The 24,706-nt window shown below is 46.0% G+C and overlaps 1 protein-coding gene across 3 annotated transcripts in view; it reads right to left on the minus strand.

Moving 5' to 3' along the window:
- Positions 1–24,706, minus strand: part of GCN1 (GCN1 activator of EIF2AK4) — a 71,075-nt gene that overhangs the window by 44,559 nt on the left and 1,810 nt on the right. For 2 of the 3 annotated variants that reach the window (XM_071209817.1, XM_071209818.1), the window contains exons 2-15: positions 22,020–22,122; positions 10,706–10,804; positions 10,476–10,610; positions 9,604–9,672; positions 9,365–9,473; positions 8,746–8,820; positions 8,364–8,492; positions 7,788–7,838; positions 7,302–7,400; positions 6,879–7,052; positions 3,585–3,737; positions 2,230–2,322; positions 312–387; positions 36–195 (exon numbers count right to left, since the gene is read on the minus strand). In XM_071209817.1, the coding sequence (XP_071065918.1) occupies positions 36–195; positions 312–387; positions 2,230–2,322; positions 3,585–3,737; positions 6,879–7,052; positions 7,302–7,400; positions 7,788–7,838; positions 8,364–8,492; positions 8,746–8,820; positions 9,365–9,473; positions 9,604–9,672; positions 10,476–10,541 (1,254 nt within the window). In that variant the 5' untranslated portion in view covers positions 10,542–10,610; positions 10,706–10,804; positions 22,020–22,122. Of the gene's footprint in view, positions 1–35; positions 196–311; positions 388–2,229; positions 2,323–3,584; positions 3,738–6,878; positions 7,053–7,301; positions 7,401–7,787; positions 7,839–8,363; positions 8,493–8,745; positions 8,821–9,364; positions 9,474–9,603; positions 9,673–10,475; positions 10,611–10,705; positions 10,805–14,151; positions 14,261–14,693; positions 14,826–15,376; positions 15,441–22,019; positions 22,123–24,706 lie in introns of all 3 variants that reach the window. The other variant, XM_058281463.2, reaches the window with a different exon arrangement.

The raw sequence follows: 24,706 nt of genomic DNA on the forward strand, positions 1-24,706 counted from the left end.
CCAGCACCCCAGATCTGGAGCCCAGACAGCCTCACCTTGTGAGAACTAAGGACAGTCTTCAGCTCCTCCAGGAGCCCATATGCCAGCCTAAAGCCCCCGAGAGAAGACAGCAGCTTCCGGACCGTCTGCTGGGCCTGTCTGCGGACGTGCCAGGTTCGGCTGAGGAGTACCGCCACCAGAGCACGGTGGTACTGCCTGCGGGCACAGGTGCATGGTCCACAGCCAGTCCTCCCGCCTCCCAGACACTGTGTCTCTCAGGCTCCTGCCAAGGCACGCCTCATGCGGCCCAAGGGAAAAGGTGCCTTACTTACTGAACTTTGTTGCCTGGGAGTCTATGCAGGTGGTCAAGGAACAGTCTCTCTGTCAGATGCAGCACGGTGCACAGGGCTAGGAGGGGAAAGAGGCGGTAGAAGGGTTTTTTAAAAGATATGTGGGCCATTTTGGCAGTGACAACCTCCCCACAAAAACACGCCTCTCACAAGGGGTCTCCCTTCCCTTTCCAGCAAAGAAAAGGAAATACAAGAAGTGCCTGTTGTAGAGCCCCAAATCCTACTTCACGGATGTGAAATGGCCAGGATGCTATAAAATCGCCATGGTCTTTTGCCATGCACAAACCATAGTTGTGTATGTTGGCTGCTTCACTGTTCTCTACCAGCCACAAGAGGAAAAGCAAGGCTTAGAAAAGGATGCTCCCTCAGAAGGAAGCAGCATTTTGGATTTAGGGGGAAAAAAAAGATATGTGGGCAGCGGACTTGGCCCAGGGGTTAGGGCGTCCGCCTACCACATGGGAGGTCTGCAGTTCAAACCCTGGGCCTCCTTGACCCGTGTGGAGCTGGCCCATGCGCAGTGCTGATGCGCACAAGGAGTGCGGTTCCACGCAGGGGTGTCCCCGCATAGGGGAGCCCCATGTGCAAGGAGTGCGCCCCGTAAGGAGAGCTGCCCAGCACGAAAGAAAGTGCAGCCTGCCCAGGAATGGTGCCACACACCCGGAGAGCTGACACTACAAGATGACGCAACAAAAAGAAACACAGATTCCCGTGCCGCTGACAATAGCAGAAGCAGACAAAGAAGACGCAGCAAATAGACACAGAAAACAGACAACCCGGGTGGGGGGGGGGAGGAAAGATAGAGAGAAAGAGAGATAGAGAGAGAGAGAGAGAGAGAGATAGATAGATAGATAGATAGATAGATAGATAGATAGATAGATAGATAGATAGATATAGATAAATAAATGAAAATCTTTTAAAAAAAAGATATGTGTATACATCCATACACAGACACAGGCATCCAGAAAGAATGAGAAAATTAACATCAAAATGTAAATATGATTATTACTGGATATGAAATTAGAGGTCATTTTTATTTCCTTCTTTTGCTTATTAGGCACACAAGTGTTTACACTACTTTTAATAATTCAAAATTACTCTGCAGTTTTAAAAAATGAGAAAGTTCTTGATATACAGACATGAAATAAGGTACAAGTAGAGAAAGTGTAATTGTGTGCAGTAGTCATAAAAAAAGGTAGAGAAAGAATATAAAAAGGTATTTGCTTATACAACTATAAAATATCAAGGATACAGAAAAAGCTGATAAAATTGGTTGTCTACGGGCAGGGGACCTGCGTGGCTAGAGATCAAAGCAGGAGCATACTTTTCAGTGTAGACCCTTTTGTGCCTTTTATATTTGGATTACATTAATGTATTTCCTATTTAAAAACTCAATTAAAAAAAATAAATCAGGAAACAACTAACAGTTGTAGCTTACTAATAGGATGTTGTGCTACGTGAGCCAAAAGCCTTTTCAAGTCACCAATTAGGGGCAGAAATCCCTAAGGCAAACTACATTTTTAAACCTACATTTAAAGATCAACTGTTCCTTTTCTGCCAGGAGAGAAAGCAGTAGTCTTTTTGTCTCCTGCCACACCACCACCAGAGTGTCTCAGCAACAGATAGCACCAATTAACCAATCAGCTATAATTACAGCTAACACCAGCTCCAAGCCATTACTGCTCATCTCCACACATCTCCCAGTGCCCCCATTTCCTTGGCCTTACACTCCCCCACAAGAATGGATTCATTCCCGCAACAGCCAAGCCGCTGTACTTCTGGTCCAGGTTCCTGCAGAGCTGGCTGGTCACAGCCAGAGGTGGTTAGGGGATGATGCCCTCCTCTGCCCTGCCGGGGGGGACGGAGCCCCATGCTCAAGGTCACTGAGGGAGAAGTAACTCACCATCCTCGGAGGCCAGGAGCAGGAATTTCTCAGAAGTGAATATCTGTTTCTTCTCATCCACAATCAGCTGCCAGAAACTGCTCAGTTTGGCCTCTGCAAGAAATAAGAGGTCACCCCTGACATAGTTCACCTTTCCAGCAGGGCTGGTCCCCCTTCACCCTGAAACCGTGGGGGGTAGGGGGTTACTGCCAGAATCTGCTCTCCAGCAGAAAGGCATGGGTCAATCCTAGGTTCACTGCCCTCAATCCTTTTGAGAGCCAACAACAGTCCTTCTGGTATCATTTCCTACATGAAGAGCTACAGTGGTTCCTTACTGCCTACAGGAGCCAAGGGCAGCAGCTTCTCACCTGGAATTCCCACATACCCCAAGCCAACCTGGGGGTCACACACTGCGGTTTTCACTCTCCTTCCCTGACCTGGGTCTGGTTCAGCCTCTAGTGGGCCACGCTCTTCAAGCTAGTGAAATCCTTCCTAGCCTTTAGGACCCTCAACCAGATGCATCCTTCTCCAAGAAGCCTTTCCCAACACCGCCCCGATCAAAAAGCTGCTCTAGTGCCCATTTTGCCTTAAACTATGAATGCAATTATGCATCTCCTCTCTGTTAAGAGTGTAAGCACCCTAAAATTTGCTGAAGCAAAGTCCTGCTCATCTTTGCATCCTCCGAAGTTAACCCAATGCCTTGGCATACACACAGTAAAATATGAAGAGAGCTGAACTCCATTTCTAATGATAGGAATCAGGTCCAGTATGTCCATGTGTAGTGAAAAGGAAGTGGGCTGAAGAAAATCTGGAATACTATGTAGCCACACACACACACACACAAAAACCCTGACAAAGCTCTTTTTGTTGTACTAACTTGGAATCATTTCCAAGATATGTTCAGTATGTTATGTGGCAAACATAGTATACTACCCTGCGTGTTGGACTGATTATGCAGCGACTACTTCCGGACACAAAACTGATAAAAAATACCGTTTGGGGAGGGGAACTGAAAGGCTGGAAGACAGGGCTAATGGGAAGTTTTTACATTACGCCCTTTGTACCTTTCTAATTTTGCACCCTATGACTATTAAAACTAAAAAGAAAAGCCCCGCTATTAAACCCAGTTCCATCTGGGTGCTATCTCCAGGCCTGCATCCCCAGGTCGTTGAAGTCACAGGGCAAAAGAGGACAGTGACAGAGCCCCCGGTTCTTTTCCATGCCCAGTGTGACCCTGAGGTTCACCCCTGCAGACTGGACTAGCAGTCCCATGGTCACCCAGTGACTTGTGAAATCCTAAACATCAGGACACTCCTCCCAAAGACTCAGGAAGATGCCCCCGCCCACCACTATCCTGGACAAGTCTGGGCTCTTACCGGCCTGTGAGTCAGCCACTGACAGCTTCGAGAGTAGCAAGGCTGCAGCAACCCCTTCAGTGACAGTGGGGACCTGAGTGCTCTGGGCGGCTGCCTTCTCCACTGTCTGGATGAGCAAGGGCAGCAAGTCCAGGGCCTGCAATAGTGTGTCACCTGGGGAGAGAATACATGCTCCTCACAGAACCAGCCAGATCCTGGGGTGGGTGATAAGACTATTCAGAAAGGAGCCACTTAGGGAAGTGATGTGGTTCAACTGATAGAGCATTCGCCTACCATATAGGAGGTCCAGGGTTTGGTATCCAGGCCCTCCTGGCCTGTGTGGTGAGCTGGCCCACACGCAATGCTGCCATGAGCAAGGAGTGCCACGCCACGCAGGGGTGTCCCCTGTATAGGGGAGCCCCACACGCAAGGAGTGCGCCTCGCAAGGAGAGTTACCCCGTGGGAAAAAACCGCAGCCCGCCCAGGAGTGGCGCTGCACACACAGAGAGCTGATGCAGCAAGATGACACAACAAAAAAGAGACAAAGATTTCCATGCCGCCTGATGAGAATGCAAACAGACACAGTGAATGGCCCAAACCTGAACTGTCTGACCAAAACGCTCCAAGAAATTTGTCAAATAGTTCATCCAAATTAATGGAACCTGACTCTGGGGCTGAAATCAAACTCTACAAGCATGCAATTAGAGCTAGAAGGATCCTTACTAATCAAATAGTCCAGCCCTCCACTTGATGGGTGTGATGGTTAGGCTAATGTGTCAACTCAGCCAGGTAACCGTGCCCACCTGATTGGTCAAGCAAGCACTGGGCTAACCGTAACACAAGGACATTAATGGACTTTAGTCACCAGTGAGTTTATTGCAGAGATGGCTGATTATATCTACAATCAACCAAGGAGACTGATGTTAGCAATGAGTGACATTTTATCCAATCAGTTGAATGCCTTAAATAGGGAAGTGATTTCAGCATTCAGAAAGAATTTTCCAGCTTGACTTCAGACAGCCACCATCTCCTGGGAACTCATCAAGGGCCTTCATCAGAGTCCCTGGTTTGCAGCCTGCCTGCGCAATTTGCACTTGTGCATCCCCATGGTGACATGAGATAATTTTATAAAATCTTATATAATTTACAGATATCTCCTGTTGATACTGTTTCCCTAGAGAACCCTGAATAATATAATGGGAGAAGCAATGGACCAAGAGGATAAGTGAACTGCTCAAGGTCCCACGACTGGCTGAGGCCAAGCCAGGACCACCCACACCAGATGGCCTTACTAAACCCAGTAAGACAAAAATAGCAGAAACCAGTTAAAATTACAGCTAAGCCCATATTTTAACAACTAAAAGGAACATCAAAACATTTTTACAATGAAACCAGTACTGTGTTCTGATAACATGGAAGTCAAGCAAAATAAGGCCTTCAGCTCCAGCTGAGGTGACTTGGTTACACTCAGTCTCTGCTGTCTAGGCACTCAACCAAAAATTGCTGAAAACGCGAACACACACGAGGACACAGACTGTTTAAACCAAAGATATGAGTTCATGACATCCCTAAGGTAGCTAACTCGGTGTTAACTATACATTTCCACCCACAGGGAATCTATGACTTCAATCTGTGGCTTTTCGTAAACTTCACAAACCACTGAGCAAAAATGATCTATGACTTTGACCTTGGCAATGTTTGAGAAAAAGGTTTTTTGTTCTTGACTCAGGGCAAAAATCTCTTCTGTTCATATTCCTGTTCTGTAATCATTAGAAAAAATACATAGGTATAAAGTCCATCAAATAAGACAAGGCACACTTCATTCAGAAGGGTTTCCCCTCTCTGGGGCAGACTCTGGAATCACTTAAACAATTTCTAAACACAGATCAGGGTAAATATGAACCTTTTTAAAAAGGTTTGGGAAGCAGACTTGGCCCAATAGATAGGGTATCTGCCTACCACATGGGACCTCCGCAGTTCAAACCCCAGGCCTCCTTGACCCGTGTGGAGTTGGCCCATGCACAGTGCTGATGCACCACACGGACTGCGTGCCATGCAGGGGTGTCCCCTGCATAGGGGAGCCCCACGCACAAGGAGCGTGCCCCATAAAGAAAGGAGCCTTCCCAGGAATGGCTCCGCACACACGGAGAGCTGACACGACAAGATGACACAACAAGATGAACCAATAAGGGAAGCAGACTTGGCCCAGTGGATAGGGCATCCGTCTACCATACGGGAGGCCCGCGGTTCAAACCCCGGGCCTCCTTGACCTGTGTGGAGCTGGCCCATGCACAGTGCTGATGCGCGCAAGGAGTGCCCTGCCACACAGGAGTATCCCCGCGTAGGGGAGCCCCACGCACAAGGAGTGCGCTCAGTAAGGAGAGCCGCCCAGCGCGAAAGAAAGTGCAGCCTGCCTAAGAATAGCACCGCCCACATGGAGAGCTAACACAGCAAGATGATGCAACAAAAAGAAACAGATTCCTGGCCACTGACAACAAAAGCAGCAGACAAAGAAGAAGACACAGCAAATAGACACAGAAAACAGACAACCAGAGTGGGGGGGGAGGGGAGAGAAATAAATAAATCTTTAAAAAAAAAGATGACACAACAAAAAGAAACACAGATTCCTGGTGTTACTGATAAGGATAGAAGTGGTCATAGAAGAACACACAGCAAATGGACACAGAGAGCAGCAGACAATGGGGGGGGGATAAATAAATGATTTTTAAAAATTGAAAGGTTTAAAACATTTAACTCAGAGATGACAATCAGTATTAGAGCTTCCACTGGAGATCAAGCTCTTAGACAGACTTGAAAGTTTCCCCTAGCTCTGCTTGGGAAGACAGTGCATGTCCTCGCCCAAATACCTGTTATGTTTGTTGGCAATGTAGTGAAGGCAATGGTGGTGGGTTTTTTGTTGTTGTTTTTTTTTAATTTTTAATTTTGAAATAATTTTTAGTGGTCATTTTTAATTAGGTCCAGAGTAAAGTTTGCAAGAAATCAGACCTTTTAAATCAGTCTTATCAGACTCGTTGCTCCATGATTTCAGATAATTTAGTGAAAACGCAGTTATGTAGGAATGTGGTTCTAGGTTCTCTTGAATAAAGTTTTGCACTTTGAAGGTCTGATAAGGGGAAGAAGCCAGAACTGGTTGTGAAGATTGGGCTGTGATTCCAGGCTTTATGGGTGACTTACTCCTAAAGCGCCCAGAGGCCCAGGAATAAATTATGCAAAACAAGCTGAACCAAAAGGAGAAACTGTGGAACCGTGATCTTTGTGGGGGGTCTGGATCCCGGCCCTTGACAGGGGTCTTACCTCGGAAGGAAGCCAACATGCACTGTAGATAGGCGTGCCTCACCGCAGAGGTGGAGGTTTTAAGGCTGAAAGCTTTCTTGAACCACTCAGTGAGCTTCCTGGGCACTTCCGTGGTGAACCGGTTGCACCAGAGAGCCAGGACAGAGACAGCGTGTACCAAGGTGCCTTCGTGAACTAGGGTGAGAAGCCATAAGCCAGTTAGCCCGAGGTCCGACATCCAAGACAAAGCACCACAAACAGCTCAAGAAAGCATGTGGGAGCACAAGGGGAGGAAGCAACAAAGCTGCAAACAATTCCCAGCACCTGCTCTCCGGGAGAAGCCTGCCTTCGGAGGAGTTTATGGAAGGCTCTGACTGTGAGACCTTTGTTCTGCAGTCAAGGAAGAGGCTCAAACTGCATCCTTAACAGGCTGCACAAAATTACCTTCCTGCTGGAGGAACGGGATGAAGAGCTCAGCCACTGTCCCATTCAAGACTTGACTGGAAGGCCCAGCCACCACGTGATGACTCACACTGCCGATCCCTGAAAGGCAGTATATCCCCACTCAGGCCCTCATCGGCACAATGCCAGAAAGCTGCAATCCCTCCCGCCGTTGCCCACCTCCTCATACCCAGCTGACGGTCCAAGGTCACACACAGGCTGCTTTTGGCTCCCCCAGCAACCATACCTCTCCTCTGGCCATTACCGACCCTCCCTCAACCCCCCTCCAAACATCCTGCGCTGGGTAGAAGTCAGGTTTCCCACTGGACTGGCAAAGTCCCTCTTGCCAAGCAGTGGGGCAGCGGGGTCCTGGAGGCCAGGGCAGGATGTTCAAGATCATCAGTGTGAGATACAAGAAGGAATCCTTCCCTGCTTGTTTCGTTAAACCTCATCCAGTGCTAGACTGCACTTTCTCCAGAGATTCTGTACCTGAGAGTACGCTGATCTTCTGGGCTACAATAGTTAGTTTTCCCTCTGAGCCTGAGAAGAGACAGCAAAGATTCAAAATTAACATTTGCTCCATTTCCCAAGGGGGTGAATAATGTAGTCACATGTGCAGCATCAAAATAGTTTCTGAATTACCCACAAGTGGCTTTTCTGCTGTGAAGTTTGATTTAAAATATCATGTACTAGCCTTTCGTTTTCTTATAGAAAATTTGGGAACAGAAAAAATATACAGAAAAACATTTTTTTAAAAAACCACCCATGTTCCTACTATCCAAAGACATTAACATTTGGGTTTATCTCCCTCTAATTTTATCTGCCACAAATATAGAGACATATACACGTAAGGACAAAACAAGACCAAGGTCCTATCGCCTGCACCCACCTGAGCATGCCTCTGTTCACTTCTCACATTCACATTATATCGTGAGCATCTTCCTGGCCACATGGCCTATCCAGGAGCAAACCTGGAGCACCAAGTTCAAGGCCAGACCCCGGTGTCCAGAAGAAAGCTGGCAGCCATACCGCACCCAATCCCCACAGACAGAAAGGCTTGCCCACCTCCAAGAATAGCAAACAGGTGCCTGGTCAGGGCTTCCATCGCTGAAGAGTCGCTGCACTGGCGGGCCAGGTTCCGCAGTGCCAGCACAGCTTCGTCCATCAGGCGGGGACTGTTGGATTTCAGCTGACCTGGGTGCACGAAAGCCACTGCTCAGAGGCAGCTTGACAACTGAAGACCCAGACTTCTATCTTCATCCTTTTCATGGCCCCAGTGCTTTAATCCCAGCTATATATGTTCTATTAGAAATGGTCTCAGGAAAGAAACTGTGCAAATGTACTTTAGGTTCAAGCCCTGAATGGTCCCCCGACCCCTCTTTCTACAACAGGTATACCAAAAGCCCAAGGCGTACTTCTCAGAGCTGGAGAGCATCAGGATACTCACTAGCCAGTCCTTTCACAATGTCCAGGGCATATTGGCTGAGATCAAGAGTCACTGATGCCAGCAGACTGGAGATAGCTAAGGGGAGGAGGGGGAGACAGAAAGTAGTGACCACATTGGTTTCAAGTATAAATGCCCATTTTTGCCTTACTCCCCAGCAAATGCCATTAGGCCTAATGTCTAGCCGCATGGAACCATGACCACTCTTCACCTCTAAGGGGCCACATGAGTGGTCACACATTTGTCCCAAAGCTCTGCTAAAAAACTACATACTGCCTTGCCCCAATCAACAACAAAAAATGATCCTCCAACATTTCACGTAAGCCTTTCACCAAGATAAACATGGACGGAGAGATCCAAACCTCATTCTTCACCTGAGTGGTCTCCAGAAGGTTCTTAGACCCCTAAAATTGTATCCAATATTCAAAGTAGTTTTAACAAGGGTGTCCATGACTTAAAATAAATTCTCAAAAGGGTCCCTGATCTCTTGCAAGGTCCCAAAGAGGTAAACAGGTCTAGTGAATACATCCCCCCATCCTCTGCTTCCTGCCACCAAGTATCAGGGATGCAGCCCGTCGAGCAACTCATCTCCCTCCTACCATCTTGACTGGCAGCAACCTACTTTCAATAACATTCTCTGGACTCCTCAGTAAAGACTTCTGTATGGTGGGCAGTATGAGATCCTTAAATTCCGAGTGGGACATGTATCGGAGCAGAGGGGCACAGTTATCCTACAAAGAGAGAGGAGTCAGGCATCCAGCCCTCACAGGAACAGGCCAAAAATAAGGAACAGTCCCAGGATCACAAAGTATAAAGTAGGACTTAGTGTGTCCAGGTGAGTAAGGTCCTCCTTCCACTCACCAATAGATACTTCTGAGGCTTTACTTTGCTCATCAGGATGTTCTTCATATAAAAATCCAGCAGGGCACTCTAGAGAACACAAAGACTTGGTTAGACTCTGACACTTTCAAGTTATCTGATCACTGGCAAGAGATCCCTCTTGTGTGAACACCTCCAAAAAATACAAGTCAACGCCTCAACTCCACAGTATCAAGCTCAGAGCTCCCACTGATCATGCCATTCCCCATTTAAATGCCTTCCATGGCTTTCCACCGCTCCTGGGATAAACTCCTTGCCACGGCTGCTTGGGCACTGCCTGCTCCCTGGCCTCACACCTCCTTTTCCCGCTCACACCAGACACTCCAAGCTCACGCCAGACACTCCAAGTCCACCTCCTCTGCATTCCTCCCCACAAGCTGCTTTCTCTGCCTGAAATGCTCTTCTCCCACCTCCTTCCCTTGCCAACTCCTACTCGCCCTTAAGCTTCCTTCCTTAGATGCGTTCCCTGACACACAGCCTAAGCTGGGTCCTCCTGTTCAGAGTTAGCACAGATTCCTGCACTTTCCTTCGTAGCACTATCACAGTTACAATTAGTGCAGTTACAATTAATTAACTAGGTGACCCCTTCCTCAGACTCAGTCCTGCAGGAGCTGAGACCCCTCTCCATGGCTGCATCCCCAATGCCGAGGCACATGACAGCTGCTCAACTGGGAGTGAATGAATGACTGCACTGGAGCTGGAAGGAAAACTTCCCATCTCCTCCAAGTTTATGTATCATGGCACAAGGCCAGGGTCTCAGTTAAACCTCACATGAGAAAACCAACAAGTTTCAGATAAGGCCAGCACTGGGACCACAAGAGCAAAACGAGCTCCCATTCCTCCCCTGTGCTCACCTTGTGCCGGCTGACCAGCTCCATCTCCTTGTGGCTCGTGCAGAACTGCACCAGCAGCCCCAGCATGCCTGCATAGTTCTGGTTGGGTTCCAGGCTGAGAATGGCTGACAAGTACTGCTCCACCAGCCCGGGAGTCTGAGGAGGAAAGGGCAGAGCTGGTGTCTGAGACAGCGATGGGGGGTGGGGTACAGAAGAAGCAATGGCCCCCGACGCCTCCCGGCTCCCATCACCTCTTTCCACAGCTTGGTGAGCTTCTTCACAGCACCGTCCACAGCATGCTTGTGAGAGCCGCCCAGCACCTCCACCAGGAGCAGACACTGCACCTCCACCTGCCAGGACCAGGAAGGGGTCAGGCAGCCCTCTCAACACTTGTCCAAGACTTCCTCAGGCCCTCTGGCATCTCTTCCATCTCCACTGGCCTTCTCCCACTCAAGGCCGGCCACATCCTCTTCCCTCTGTACCCCCTGCTTAGTCCTGTCCTTTAACCACAGCCAGTCACGCAAACCTTTACTTAGTGAATAGCTGTTGAGCACCCACTATGAGTCAGACAATGAAGACACATGGGGAACAAGAGAGACATGGGTCCTGCTTTCAAGCACCTTTTAGTCCAGAAGGAGAAAAAGATATTAAACAATTAAAAGCACAAATGAATATCTAATTTCAATAAGGCAAGTGCCAGGCAGGAAAAGCACAAGCATCCTGTTTCACATACTTCTTGATCTTCCTTGATGTTTTTCTTCATTAATTCCATAAATACTTCCTAAATACCAACTGAATGGCAGGCACCATGCTGGGCACCATGGACATGGAAGTGAAGACTGACACGGGAAGCCTGGCATTCACAGAGCTCACCGTCCAAAGCAGGGTGCACATGGGGTGGGGCACCCAAGAGGGGCTCAATTAATAACCTCGAAAAGCCTTTAGGTGCCGACAAACGTCCCAGGTCACTGGCGAGCAGTGTAAGTTGTCACCCTGGGGAAAAGGGTGTGCTGAAGCAGCCTGCTGAATTCCATTTTGCTATGTACAAAATGGTCTGTGTACGAGGTCATTCACTGCAGCATTGTTTGTAATGACAAAAGATAGTAAACAATAAAAATGGCTGGGAGGAGGGGACCAGTTATGCATATTGTGGCATATCCCCTCAAAGGATCAGTGATGAATGAGCCACTCTTTATATACTACTCTGGAACAAATTCTAAGACTGGTTAACGAAAATAAACAAGGTGAAAAAAGTATGTACGGTAAGCTATCGTTGGTGGGGGAAACAAAAAATTTGGTCAAATATATAGAGAATATATCTGGAACAATACATAAGCCACTAGTAACAAGGGGGAACTGGGTGGCTGGGGATGGGGCAGGAGGGAAGCTAGTATATCATTTTGTACCTGTTGAATTTAACCCTTTACTTATTAGCAAGATAATTAAATTTAAGATGGTTTTTAAGCTTGCTGATATTACAGAGCTCAACATCTGTTCCCCCTTGTTTCCTCATATCCTTCCCATCTGGGCTTAAATGACATCTTCTCAGAGAGGCCTTCCTCCACCACTCTCTCTAATCCCTTATCCTGCTTTTCTTCAGTGTCAATATTGTATTTATTTGTTTTGTTTTGTGTCCCCCCCACCCCAAGATGGCTCCCTCATCTGTCTGTTCGTTGTCTCTGCTCGTTGTCTCTGCTTGTTGTGTCCGCTCATTGTCTGCTCTTCTTTGTTAGGAGGCATTGGGAACCAAACCCAGGACCTCCCATGGGAGGCAAGTACCCAACGACTTGAGTCACATCTGATTCCTGCTCATTGCATCAGCTTGTTGTATCAGTTCATCTTCTTTAGGAAGCACTGGAAACTGAACCCAGGATCTTCCATTTGGGAGGCGGGTACCCAACTGCTTGAGCTATATCCACTCCCCTGTATTTATTTGTCTATCTTCTCCACAAGAGTATAAGCTCCATGAAAGCAAGATCCTCCTCTGTCCTACTCACTGCTTTAGCCCCAGCTCCCAAAATAGCTCCCAGCACATAGGAGGCCCTCAGCAAACACCTGTTGAGCAACTGAATAAACTATGATCTAGATGCATGACCAACATGAGCAATGGGCAAAGGAAAACCCCAGATTCAGGACAGAGAGACTAAACATGGTCTCAAGCTCCTGAAGCATTGTGGCCCCTTAACGCAACACCCAGTGCTAACCCCTTCCACTAAGGCACGAGCAGCCTTACTTCCTATTTACCAGTAAATATAGCACATCTTGTTTCCTGGTTATGAGAATTCATTTAAGATAAGTCAATGAAGTTACCCACGATGCTCCATCATACAAAAATGGGGTCCAGGTAAGACCCAGCTCATGCCAATTCCAGCATATCTACTACCAGCAGGGTCTCAGAGTTCTCACCCATTAACTGTTGGCGACCATTTCATGGTCAACCCCAAAGTGTGCTAGATATGCTCCCAGGGCCTAAGTATCTATCTGGTTGCTATGCAGAGAGGTACTTAAGGTTTTCTGATGCTGCTCCTGTCATTTACACTTACCTACATAGCACTCTATAGTTTCTAAAGCCTTTTCACACCTTGACTGTGTCCATTTCATGATAAATCTTTGAGATGGATGCTTCGGCAGTACTTTCCCCATTTTGTAGAAGAGGAAACAGGCTCAGAAATTAAATGACTTAGGAAAAAAAAATTGAACGACCTGGCCGAATCTCTAAGGAACGGCAGAATCAGATCCACACCAGATCCTGCTAAAGGCCTTTTCACTAAACCCTAAAACCATTGCTCCTGGCCTGTACCAAGCACAACTTTAAAGGGACCTCCAAATTTGGTCTAGTAGGCCATCTCTGGTCACCAAACACAAGGAAAGAAAAAGCAAGGAATGTGGAAGGAACAGGAATAGACAAGGAAGAGAGAATTTAAGGACCAAAACACACGTTAAGAATGCCATTCCGGGAAACGGACTTTGGCCCAGTGGTTAGGGCGTCCGTCTACCATATGGGAGGTCCGCGGTTCAAACCCCAGGCCTCCTTGACCCGTGTGGAGCTGGCCATGTGCAGCGCTGATGCGCGCAAGGAGTGCCGTGCCATGCAAGGGTGTCCCCCGCGTGGGGGAGCCCCACGCGCAAGGAGTGCGCCTGTGAGGAGAGCCGCCCAGCGTGAAAGAAAAAGCAGCCTGCCCAGGAATGGCGCCGCCCACACTTCCCATGCCGCTGACGACAACAGAAGCGGACAAAGAAACAAGACGCAGCAAATAGACACCGAGAACAGACAACCAGGGGAGGGGGGGAAATTAAATAAATAAATAAATCTTTAAAAAAATAAAATAAAAATAAAAGAATGCCATTCCATTAGCCAACTCAGTACTGAATTCCAAACCAAGGGAAAGGAATGATTGGCCAGGGAAAAAACCAAAACCATGATCCACAGTACCGTGTTCTCTTCCAAATGCTGTGAAGGCAGGGCCATGCTCCCCGTTCCTCACGATATTCCCAAGCCTGGCTCCAGGCCTGACACAGAGGAGATGCTCCAAAAGACTAAGTCAGTCCATCAATGTTATGGTGCATTCATGTCCACCAGTCACACACTTTATGAAACTACAGACTGCCTTGCCACCTGGCACAGGAAGTGTTTAAACAAGCACTGAGGGACTCTGCAAAAAGCTGACCTTGCCAACCCAGAGACCTGGGCACCTACCAGTTTGTTCCAGATGTCTCCTTGCCTCTTGGCTCTCGAGGGAAAGACAATGCGCACCAGCAGGCAAGTCCAGGACAGGGCCAGCAACGCGGCCGAGCCACTGCTCTTACTGTGCAGGGAAGGGGAGAGCAGAAATGAGTGTGGCACAGCAACCCTCCTTCCTGAGGACAAATGCTCACTGCAAGGCCCCGCCTCAGGTGGAAGACTGTCCTCAGACCTAACAGTGGGAAGAACCTGAAACCATTCCGTGAGAATTCGGGACAAGTTGTTAAGGCCTCATCAGCAAACTCCCATCTCTTAGCACCACTAACAAGAGTAAAAAGCCAAAAGATGGTTTCCCCCATTCGGTGCCTATTGGACATTTGCTTTCCCCTCAAAATGGCCTTTCTTCTGCCCATTTCCTAAGAACCTGGTTTTCTCCAGAGGGAAGACTACAGGTGCAAAAGAGACCCATGTGCTGACCCCTACTCATCATGGCTCATCTGGCACCAGCTCCTTCTGAGTAAAACCCCATAAGTCCCCAGTGGGCCAAAATCTTGTACCTGGGAACGCCTGCTTTGGAACCAATGCCTGAAGACTGCAAAGACTGCAGAAGGTTCTTGGCGGTAGCTTCCGGCTGGGCCTCAGCCAACTGCTGGATGGCTGCCTGCAGGGCCCTGCGGGAGGCTGCATCTCTAAAGGGAGAACAGAAAGGGAAAGGTGAACATGTAGGCTGGGGTGGGAGAGGGAGGCAAGGCTGCTCAGGCCAAGCACTGGTCTTTCTCAGGGAAAACTTACAGCACTGTATTCCAGTGGATCACTGAGGAGGGGATTAGGAAATAACTAGACAAATCCATCTCCTCCTGGAAACTCTGGAAGTAGCTGATAGGGGCAAATGAGACATTAAGACTATAAGGGCAACAACTACAGGCATGGAGCCCTTTCTATGAGGCTCCAGCTAAGCACAGGGCTTTTAATGATAATGTACTGAGCACTCCTGATAGACAGGCATTGTTGCAGGCACTTATACTTACTAAGCGCCACCCTGTGACATAGCAAACAGCATCCCCATTCTGCAGAGGAGGAAACTGAGGCCCAGAGAGGTTAAGAAACTTGCCCAGGAGCCAAAAGGTGGGCTGTGTTACAGCCCAGATTCAGGCCTAGGCAGTCAGGCCCCAAAGACCCACTACCCCACTCCACCTCTCTGTAGAAAGTGACGAGACACTGGGCCTCTGGTGGGAATCACCTGTATCGATGCAGAGTCAAGCAGAACAACTTGCAGAGCCCTTTCACTGCTCCCTCGGGCAGATCTGAAATCAAGGATAACACAGAGATAAACCAATAAAAATTTCTCTGTGAGTACCTCTTGGGCCAGGCATTCTGCCAGACATGGTCTCTGCCCCGTGGCACTCCCCATAGGTGCAAATAGAATTTGCAGGAAGAAAACAGAATAAAAGAACAAGGTTCCAGGAGAGTGCCTGGTACAGACAAAGCTCTCAGGGAAACATCTGTTAAACAAATGAAACTAAGGCAATACAAGTGGCCTCAAAATGTTAAGTGCTGTCAATAGGAGGTTCTGGGGGTGCCGGTACTGTTCTGCTTCTTGATCTGGGGGCTGACTATATTTCTTCTAAAATAAAACACAATGTACAGACCTTAATTAAAAAATACTTTCGTGCCTAGAAATGGTAACCATCATCTGAGCCTTCAGCGAGTCGGAATCTTTTTGCTGGTGGAGGGTCTTGCCCTGTTGATGGGTGAGGACTGATCAGGGTGGTAGGTGTTGAAGGCTGGGATAGATACGGCAATTTCTTAAAATAAGACAACAAAGAAGGCTGCCACATCAATAGACTCTTCCTTTCACCAAAGATTTCTCTGTAACATGTGAGGCTGTTGGACAGCATTTTACCCACAGTGGAACTCCTTTCAAAATTGGAGTCAAGGTCCTCTCAAACCTTGCTGCTGCTTTATCAACTAAGATTATGTAATATTCAAAATTCCTTATTGTTACTTCAATAATGTTCACAGCATCTTCACTAGGAATAGGTCCCATCTCAAAAAACACAACCACTTCCTTTGCTCATCCATGAGAAGCAACCCATCATCCATTAAAGTTTATGAGAGTGCAGCAATTCAGTCACATCTTCAGGCTCCCCTTCTAATTCTAGTTTTCTTGCTATTTCTACCACATCTACAGTGATTTCCTCCACTGAAGTCTTGAATCCCTCAAAGTCACCCATGAGGGTTGGAATTAATTCTCCTGTGAAAGTTGATATTTCAACCTTCCTCTCATGAATCACAAATGTTCTTAATGGCATCTATAATGGTGAACCCTTTCCAGAAGGTTCAACTGACTTTGCCCAGATCCATCAGAGGAATTACTATGTAATGGTAGTTAAGCCTTAAGAAATGTATTTCTTCAGTAATAAGACTTGAAAGTCAGAATTACTCCTTTACGCATAGGCTGTAGAACAAAGTTATGTTAGCAGGTATGAAAACAACACTAATCTTGTTCTACATCTCCCTCAGGGCTCTTGGGTGACCAGATGCATTGTCAATGAGTAGTCACATTTAGAAAGGAATCATTTTTTTCTGAGTGAGTCTCGACTGTGGGCTTAAAAATATTCAGTAAACCAGGGGTTCTTAATCTTTTTTGTTCCACGGATCCATTTGCCAGTCAGGTGAAAATCACGGACCCCTTACTAAGTCCACACTATACTGTATATTATTTAATAAATATATCACACTTGCACCAACACATCCCAACAAGAATAACGTTTCTTAGAATTTCAATTCAAGTTCAGGGACCCCTGGTTAAGAACTCCTGCAGCAAACTATGTTGTAAACAGATGTGCTGTCACCCAAAGTGTGTTGTTCCATTTACAGAGCACAGCCAGAGTAGGTTTAGCATCATTCTTTTTTTTTTTTTTAAAGATTTATTTATTTATTTAAACACCCCCCCCCCCCCCGTTGTCTGTTCTCTGTGTCTATTTGCTGCATCTTGTTTCTTTTGTCTGCTTCTGTTGTCTCAGCGGCACCAGAAGTGTGGGCAGCGCCATTCCTGGGCAGACAGCACTTTCTTTCGCGCTGGGCGGCTCTCCTTACAGGCGCACTCCTTGCGCATGGGGCGGCACTACTTGCGTGCATCAGCACTGCGCATGGGCCAGCTCCACACGGGTCAAGGAGGCCCGGGGTTTGAACCGCAGACCTCCCATGTGGTAGACAGACGCCCTAACCACTGGGCCAAAGTCCGTTTCCCTAGCATCATTCTTAAGGGTCCCAAAATCATTGGAATGGTAAAGAGGCTTTGGCTTCAACTTAAAGTGACCAGCTGCGTTAGTCCTTAGCAAGAATCAGCTTGTCCTTTGAAGCTGTGAAGCTTCTCCTCTCCAGCTATGAGAGTCCTAGATGTCCCCTTCTTCCAATATAAGGCTGATTCATCTACACTGAAAATCTGATGTTCAGTTTAACTACCTTCATCAATGATCCTGGCTAGATCTTCTGGATAACTTGCTGTTTCACCTTGCACTTCTATATTTTGGCAACAGCATTTCTCCTTAAATCTCATGAACCAACCTCTGCTAGCTTCCAACCTCTCTCAGCCTTCATAGAATTGAAGAGAGTTAGGGCCTTGCTCTGGATTAGGTTTTGGCTTAAGGGAATGCAGCTGGTTTGATCTTCTATCCAGACCACTAAAACTTTCTCCCTATCAGCAATAAGGCTTCTTATCATTCCTGTCACCACTGGAGTAGCACTTTTAATTTCCCTCAAGAACTTTACCTTTACATTCACAACTTGGCTAACTGGCACAAGAGGCCCAACTTGCAGCTTATCTCAGTTTTTGACATGTCTTGCTCAAAACGCTTAATCATTCCTAGCCTTTGATTTAAAGTAAGAGAGGTGCTTCTCTTCCTTTCACTGGGACACTTAGAAGCCATTGTAGGGTTATAAAGTGGCCTAATTTCAATACTGTTGTGCCCCCAGAGAACAGGGATGTCCAAGAATAGGGAGAAAGACTGGAAGGGCTGGTCAGTGGAGCAGTCAGAACACACACATTTATGACGTCCGCTGTCTTACTAGGGTGTGGTTCATGGCGCCACAAAATAATTACAATAGTAACATCAAAGATCACTCATCACAGATCACCATATGTTTCATAACGAAAAAATTTGAAATACTGAGTTACCAAACTCTACCACAGAGATAATGAAGTGAGTACACGCTGTTGGAAACAGGGCTCCTACAGACTTGCTCAACACGATTGCCACAAAACTTCCATTTGAAAAAAAAAAAAACAAAACGCAGTATCTGTGAAGCGCAATAAAAGTAGAACATAATAAAATGAGGTATGCCTGTACAAATGTTAAAATTAAAGCACTGGGAGGGACCAGAAAAGAGAAAGAGTACCTGTTAACTGAAGTGGTTTTTGAAGATGCCAAGGGGATAAGAGCTAGAACTAACAGAACAACAGGTGATGAAAAAATGGAAAGAGAGGGAAGACATGCTGGGTAGTGGTTACAGCCTGATCAAAATTACAGGGGTAGGGAAAGCAGATGTGACTCAAGCAGTTGGGCACCCACCTCCCACATGGGAGGTCCCAGGTTAGGTTCCCAGTGCCTCCAGCAAGACAGAGTTGATGCGAAGGGTTGGCATGGCGAGCTGACACAATGAGCTGATGCAATGAGGAGATGTTGCAAGGAGACACAACAAAGAGCAGACAGCAAGTGCAAACAAGGGGAAGGTGGAGAAAAAATAAATCTTAAAAAAAAAAGTACAGGGCTAAGAATACATTGTGCCTACTCAGGACACAAGAGGAAGAAGGTAAAAAGGAGAAACACCCAATGCTTAATTAGTGTTCACAAGGTGCCAGGCCCTGACCTAAGTTGTTTTTTTTCTGGGTTAAACAAGGGGAATTTATTCGCTCATAGTTTGAGGCTGGGAGAAAGTCCAAATCAAGGCATAAACAAGGCAAGGCTTTCTTTCTTCCCCAAGACTATGGCGTTCTGGGGCAAGGCATGGGCCACACCTTAACCGAAGTAACCTCATCAAAAATCTTAAAATTTTTAACAATGGTTCACACCCCCAGGAATGGATTAGATTAAGAACATGTTTTTCTGTGGTACATCCAGTTTTAAACCACCCCACCCCACCTTCCTGGACTCCCTGGTTTTGAATTATTTCCTACTTTGCTGTCTAGGATTCTGTGATGTTTCTCTTTCTGGATTTTCCACATCTATTTTGGCCATCAATTTTATGCCGTTGGCCTTGTTCCAAAAATTCAGGCCTCCACCCCTTCTCTCTGCAAAGGCTCCTTGCATGATATGATTTCACCCATGACCATAGTTCCCATAAGCCACCTGAGGAAGGTCAAACATTCAGCGCTCGGTTTCCGCTTGTATCTCATGCCTTCACTCCACATCTGCTTCCCGCACGCTTCCCATGGATGTGCCACGTGTACCTTACACTCTAAAGACCTACAGGTGACGCCCTCCACCACCACCCTGTTGAAGCACTCTCTCCAGCAAACGGCCCATCTAAATCAGAATTCTGCAGTCAGGCTGGTTCTTCCCTCTTCCTCATCCCTACATTTCGCTTGTCACTTAGATCTGTCAACTCCATTTCACCAAATTTCTCAAATTTGATCTCCTCTTTCTTACTGCTGCTCCTCTAATCAAATTCTAATCACTTATCGGGACTTACCTGGATCTCTGAAACAACGTTTGAATTACCCACTTCTTTTCTGTTCAAATCTTTTTGCCCCATAGTAAAATAAAATGAAAATCATCTGTTTGAAAATAAATCCATAGATATCCTAGACAGAAAAGAACTAAAGTGCAGGAGAGGTCCGCGGTTCAAACCCCGGGCCTCCTTGACCCATGTGGAGCTGGCCCACGAGCAATGCTGATGCGTGCAAGGAGTGCCGTGCCATGCAGGGGTGTCCCCGCGTAGGGGAGCCCCACGTGCAAGGATTGCGCCCCATATGGAGAGCCGCCAAGCGTGAAAGAAAATTCAGCCTGCCCAGGAATGGCGCCACACACACGGAGAGCTGACACAACAAGATGATGCAATAAAAAGAAACAGAGATTCCCATGCCGCTGACAACAACAAAGCGGACAAAAAAGAACACACAGCAAATAGACACAGAGAACAGACAACTGGGGTGGGGGGAAAGGGGAGAGAAATAAATAAAATAAATAGATCTTAAAAAAAGGGGGGGAATTATTTAAATTACATTTAAAACAGACTTAAAGTAGGGGACCCACAATGGGCTTGCCCTACAGTGCCTAACACACACATCAGGGGCTCAAATGATGGAGAGGAAATGAACATGGCAGTCAGGTACAGGGGCTCAGTTCCCCCCAGGTGCTGAGCACTGTATCAGTCCATCTGATTTGGGGCTATTTCAGTAATTGAGGAAAAGTGCCAGTTGGATCACAAACAGGTTATAGGGAAGAGAACAATGATAACTGCTAACGTACTCTGCGAGATCCCCACAGATAGGCACCAAGTTCAGCATCATGCACACAGGTTCTCATTCACTCCACACAGCAACCCTGTGAGAGAGGTACTACTGATTTCTCCAGGTTCAAACGAAACAATACTTTCAAAACTTCACCTACCCTCTACAAAAAAAGGGAAAAAAGAAATGCTGTTATTCAGCAGTTAGATAGCAGAAGTCAAATGTTATGGATTGGAAGGTGTAAGAGCCAGTATCTTATCTATCTGGAATTCAGCCTTTTCTAACTAGAACCCTATAGACAAAGTGATCAGAAAGTCCTTTGAGGATGTCATACATCTCATACACTAAAGCATTAGTACACAGGAGATCCTCCAAGAAGTTCATAAACAGCAATTTACTTAATTTACACACAACTTTAACAAGCTTGGGTAGATTAACCAGATATCTTGACTTGAAGTAGCAAATTAGACTTGAAGTAGCAAATTAGAACTTGGCTGGAAAAGAGAAGTAGGATATAGAATCTTTACCAAAAAGAAGTGAAAGCAGAAAGAAGGGAGACAACTCTATCTAGCCAGGATTCTCAAACTAGCAGACATCAAAATCACATGGAGGGTTTGCTAAAACAAAGATGCTAGCTGGGCTCCTCCCCCCAAGGTTTCTGAATCTGAGTTTCTGGGGTGAAGCTGAGAATTTGCATCTCTAATAAGTTTTGAGGTGCTGCTGTCTGGGGAACATGTTTTGAGAACCAGTGCTGTATAGTAAAAACAAGCACACACAAAGGAAACTCAAAAGTCTTATCAAAAAAAAGTCTTCTAATTAAGATTTACTGAGTGAAGGCAAAATAGTCTTACATACCCCAATAGGTCATAGGGCTTTCTCTCAATTATGGCACAGGAAAACTAGGTGTTCAGTATCTCCTAAAATGTGCTCACCAGACCCCTACCTTGTATTCAGGAAAAAAAAAAAAAGTGTCCAAGGAAAACACTGGATTAAGGAAAGCTTAACAAAGTTAAAAAAAAAAAAAAAGAGATTAGATAATGTGGCATCTCCCAAAACTTCTTTGACCTTGAAATTCTTTACCAATTAACATCTTGCCGACTCCCATGAATACAGATCGGGAAAAATGATGCCCAAGTTATAAAGAAAACGTGTTTACATCCAATAAATTACTCAAGAGATTACTGGTATCTTTTAGAAATACTTCTAATCAAAATAGTAAAAACTATAAAAAGCTTTGGTACCTAAATAGATGAAGTCACCACTATCCCAACTAAGTCGAGAAACAAGGTTCAATGCATATTATAACAAATACAGAGAGTAAAGCAGAAGTTGCTGCAGGAAGGGGGAGAAAAAGGCTCGCATACTAAACAGAGAGCACGAATTACTCTGAAATGGAAGTCTCCAGGCTATATGGATGGAAAATAAATACCTTTTCCAGCAACACATTTCCCCAGTTCACTGAGGATTTCTCTCCGTTCCTTCACACTGGCTGTTGTCACCTTCCCTGCAAAACGCTTGAGTGTCTCGGAAACCTGTGAAGGCCAAGCCCAGAGAGAAAGTTTCACCAGTCAAGACAACAAAGCAATGAGTGTGCGCGCGCGTGCATGTGTGCATGCGTGCATGTGTTAGAGAGGAGGGCAGAATTCAGTGAAGATCTCTCTAGCCCAGGGTTTCTCAACCTCAGCACTACTGCCATCTGGGGCCCAATAATTCTTACTGTGGGACCTGGCCTGCGCATTGTGGGTTTTCAGTAGCATCCCCGGCCTCTACCCACTGGATGCCAGTAGCACTGCTGACCCCCTCCCTACTCAGCTGTGACAATCGAAATTGTCTCCAGGCATTGCCCAGTGTACCCTGGACGGAAAACTTGCCCCTGGTTGAGAACCACTGTTTTATAACTCAATCAGTCAACTGGTCAATGTACCTTATTTAAACTTGGGCAGAGAGGCAAGGCCAAAGGCAACCACCTCAGGACACACTATCCCTTTCAGAATTATCCAAAATCTAGTGAGAGGCCACTGTGTGCCAGGCACCCTTTACCCTGGCTCATTTCAACCACCTACAAGGCAATGTCAGTATCTCGGCGTGTCACTAAGGAAGCATTAGCATAGTGACTAAAAGGCCAAAGATGAAGAAACTGAGTCCTAGTTCTGTCTCTTCTTAGCGGTGGAAACTCAAATTATTTCACTTCCTTGATCTCCGCTTCCTCATCACATAACGCAGATGACAGCATCTACCTTATGTTACCGTTATGGAAATTAAGTGAGAATGTATGTACAATATTTACTCTCATCCTAAGCGCGATATCAGCTACCACTACCAAAATTCCTATGAGGTATGCATCAGTATCCCCATCTTACCAATGATGAAGGGACAGCCTCCAAGAGGCAAAGTCATTTCTCAGAGTGGAGCCAAGAGTTAGGGCACCTGCATTTTTTAAACTAAACCTGAAACCCAATAGGTCTATTAACTGGTATTAACAATCCCTTTCAAGGGCCACCTGTGTGACCACAGCCACAGTACCTGCCATAGGAACATAAGCGTAAGACTCAGGGGGAACAAAAAAAAAAAAGTGAAAGAAAAAGACTCAGTGGGGAGCAATATTCTACCAACTACAAAGGGGCAGGTGGTGGATACATGTGTAGTAGAGCAGGGCATAGTCATCTTTTTCTTTTGAGGGTTTTTCACAGGCAGGCCTATAAGCAGAATAAGATTCAGGGATATAGAGAGAAATAAAATAATGATGAATTTTTCCCATGCTTAAATCCCTGCTATAATTCTGCCAATGAATAAACTGGTGCTCCAAAATTTGACATCTATGAAAATGACTTATCAACTTTAAAATGTCTGTTTTTATAGTTATAAATGTATATAATTAAAAAGAACCAAAGCCAAAAATTCTGTGAGGTCTGTTATAAAAACCAGTCCCTTGCGGTAACTCCCCATGGGCAACCCCTTTCACAAATTCTGATTGAATATTTTGGCATTTGCCTCTCTAAATACTGCTTGTACTGCTAGGCTTGACTTTTCCATATTAGTGCCTATCTCCCGTAGTTCTCTTTCCTTTTCCCAAGCCCACCACACATACTCCCTATTTCTTCAATGGGATTCCTCCATCATGGAGTAACTCAGTAGTCAGTATTTACATTTTATATAAATAGTATCCATATTTCCACTTAATAAACTATGATTATGCTTCCTATCCCACATAGCTTTTTGATTCCCTGGGGATTAATAACTTCCCTTTCCCATTCCTTGTTTTATCTGCTCTCATCAGTAATCCAACACCCAATTCTTTGCCATTTGTCTAAATCTTAAGACATTTAGGCAGATCAGGTATTCAATCAAATTCTTCCTAGCTGAGGAAGTCTCTTCAGGAGTTTTCTAACCTGCCCCAATCTGGACTGGTGATCTTTCACAGCTGGGACAGTTTATCACCCTGAAGGCCTCACTCTTTCTTGTGTTTGAGTGAAGCATATTCTCCAAGTCCAGGGGCTTTCTGAGACAGGAAAGAATGAGAGGTAAACTCATGGAGTCCTTGCATGTCTAGGGTGAAATCATTTTCCTCCAGAATTCTGAAGGCATTTCTCTATTGTGTTCTAGCTTTCAGAGTGGTCATGAAGTCCATCACCATTCTGATTCCTGATCTTATGCATGAAATCTAAGGATCTTCTTTTGCCCAGGGTTCTAAAATTTCATGATGATGTACTTTAGTGTGCATCTATTTTAATCTACTGTGCTGAGCATTTTTGGTCTAGAACCACATCCTTCAGCTTGGGGAATTTTTCTTGAACTATTTTAGTCTGTCAATGATTTCTTCCTCACTGGTATGGTCTATTGCCTCTTATTTAAATACTGAACCTCTTAACCTAATCCTCACATTGCAATGATCCTCTGTTTCACATTCTCCAGAGAGAAAACCTCTAGTCTTTCGCCAGGATGGAGGAGGAGATCTGAATCTGAAATAGACATTTAACCAATTCTCCTTCATTCAGCCTCTCCCTATTCACCCTCACTTCTAGGAGTTAATTGATACCACCAGTCTTTCAAAGACTCTGCAGTGTGCATCAGATTGGCTTTTGGCTTTCCTAACTGTTGCCTTAGGATTCATTTTTC

Source organism: Dasypus novemcinctus, chromosome 19 (genome assembly GCF_030445035.2).
Source record: "Dasypus novemcinctus isolate mDasNov1 chromosome 19, mDasNov1.1.hap2, whole genome shotgun sequence".
In the NCBI taxonomy this organism is placed as follows: Eukaryota; Metazoa; Chordata; class Mammalia; order Cingulata; family Dasypodidae; genus Dasypus; species Dasypus novemcinctus.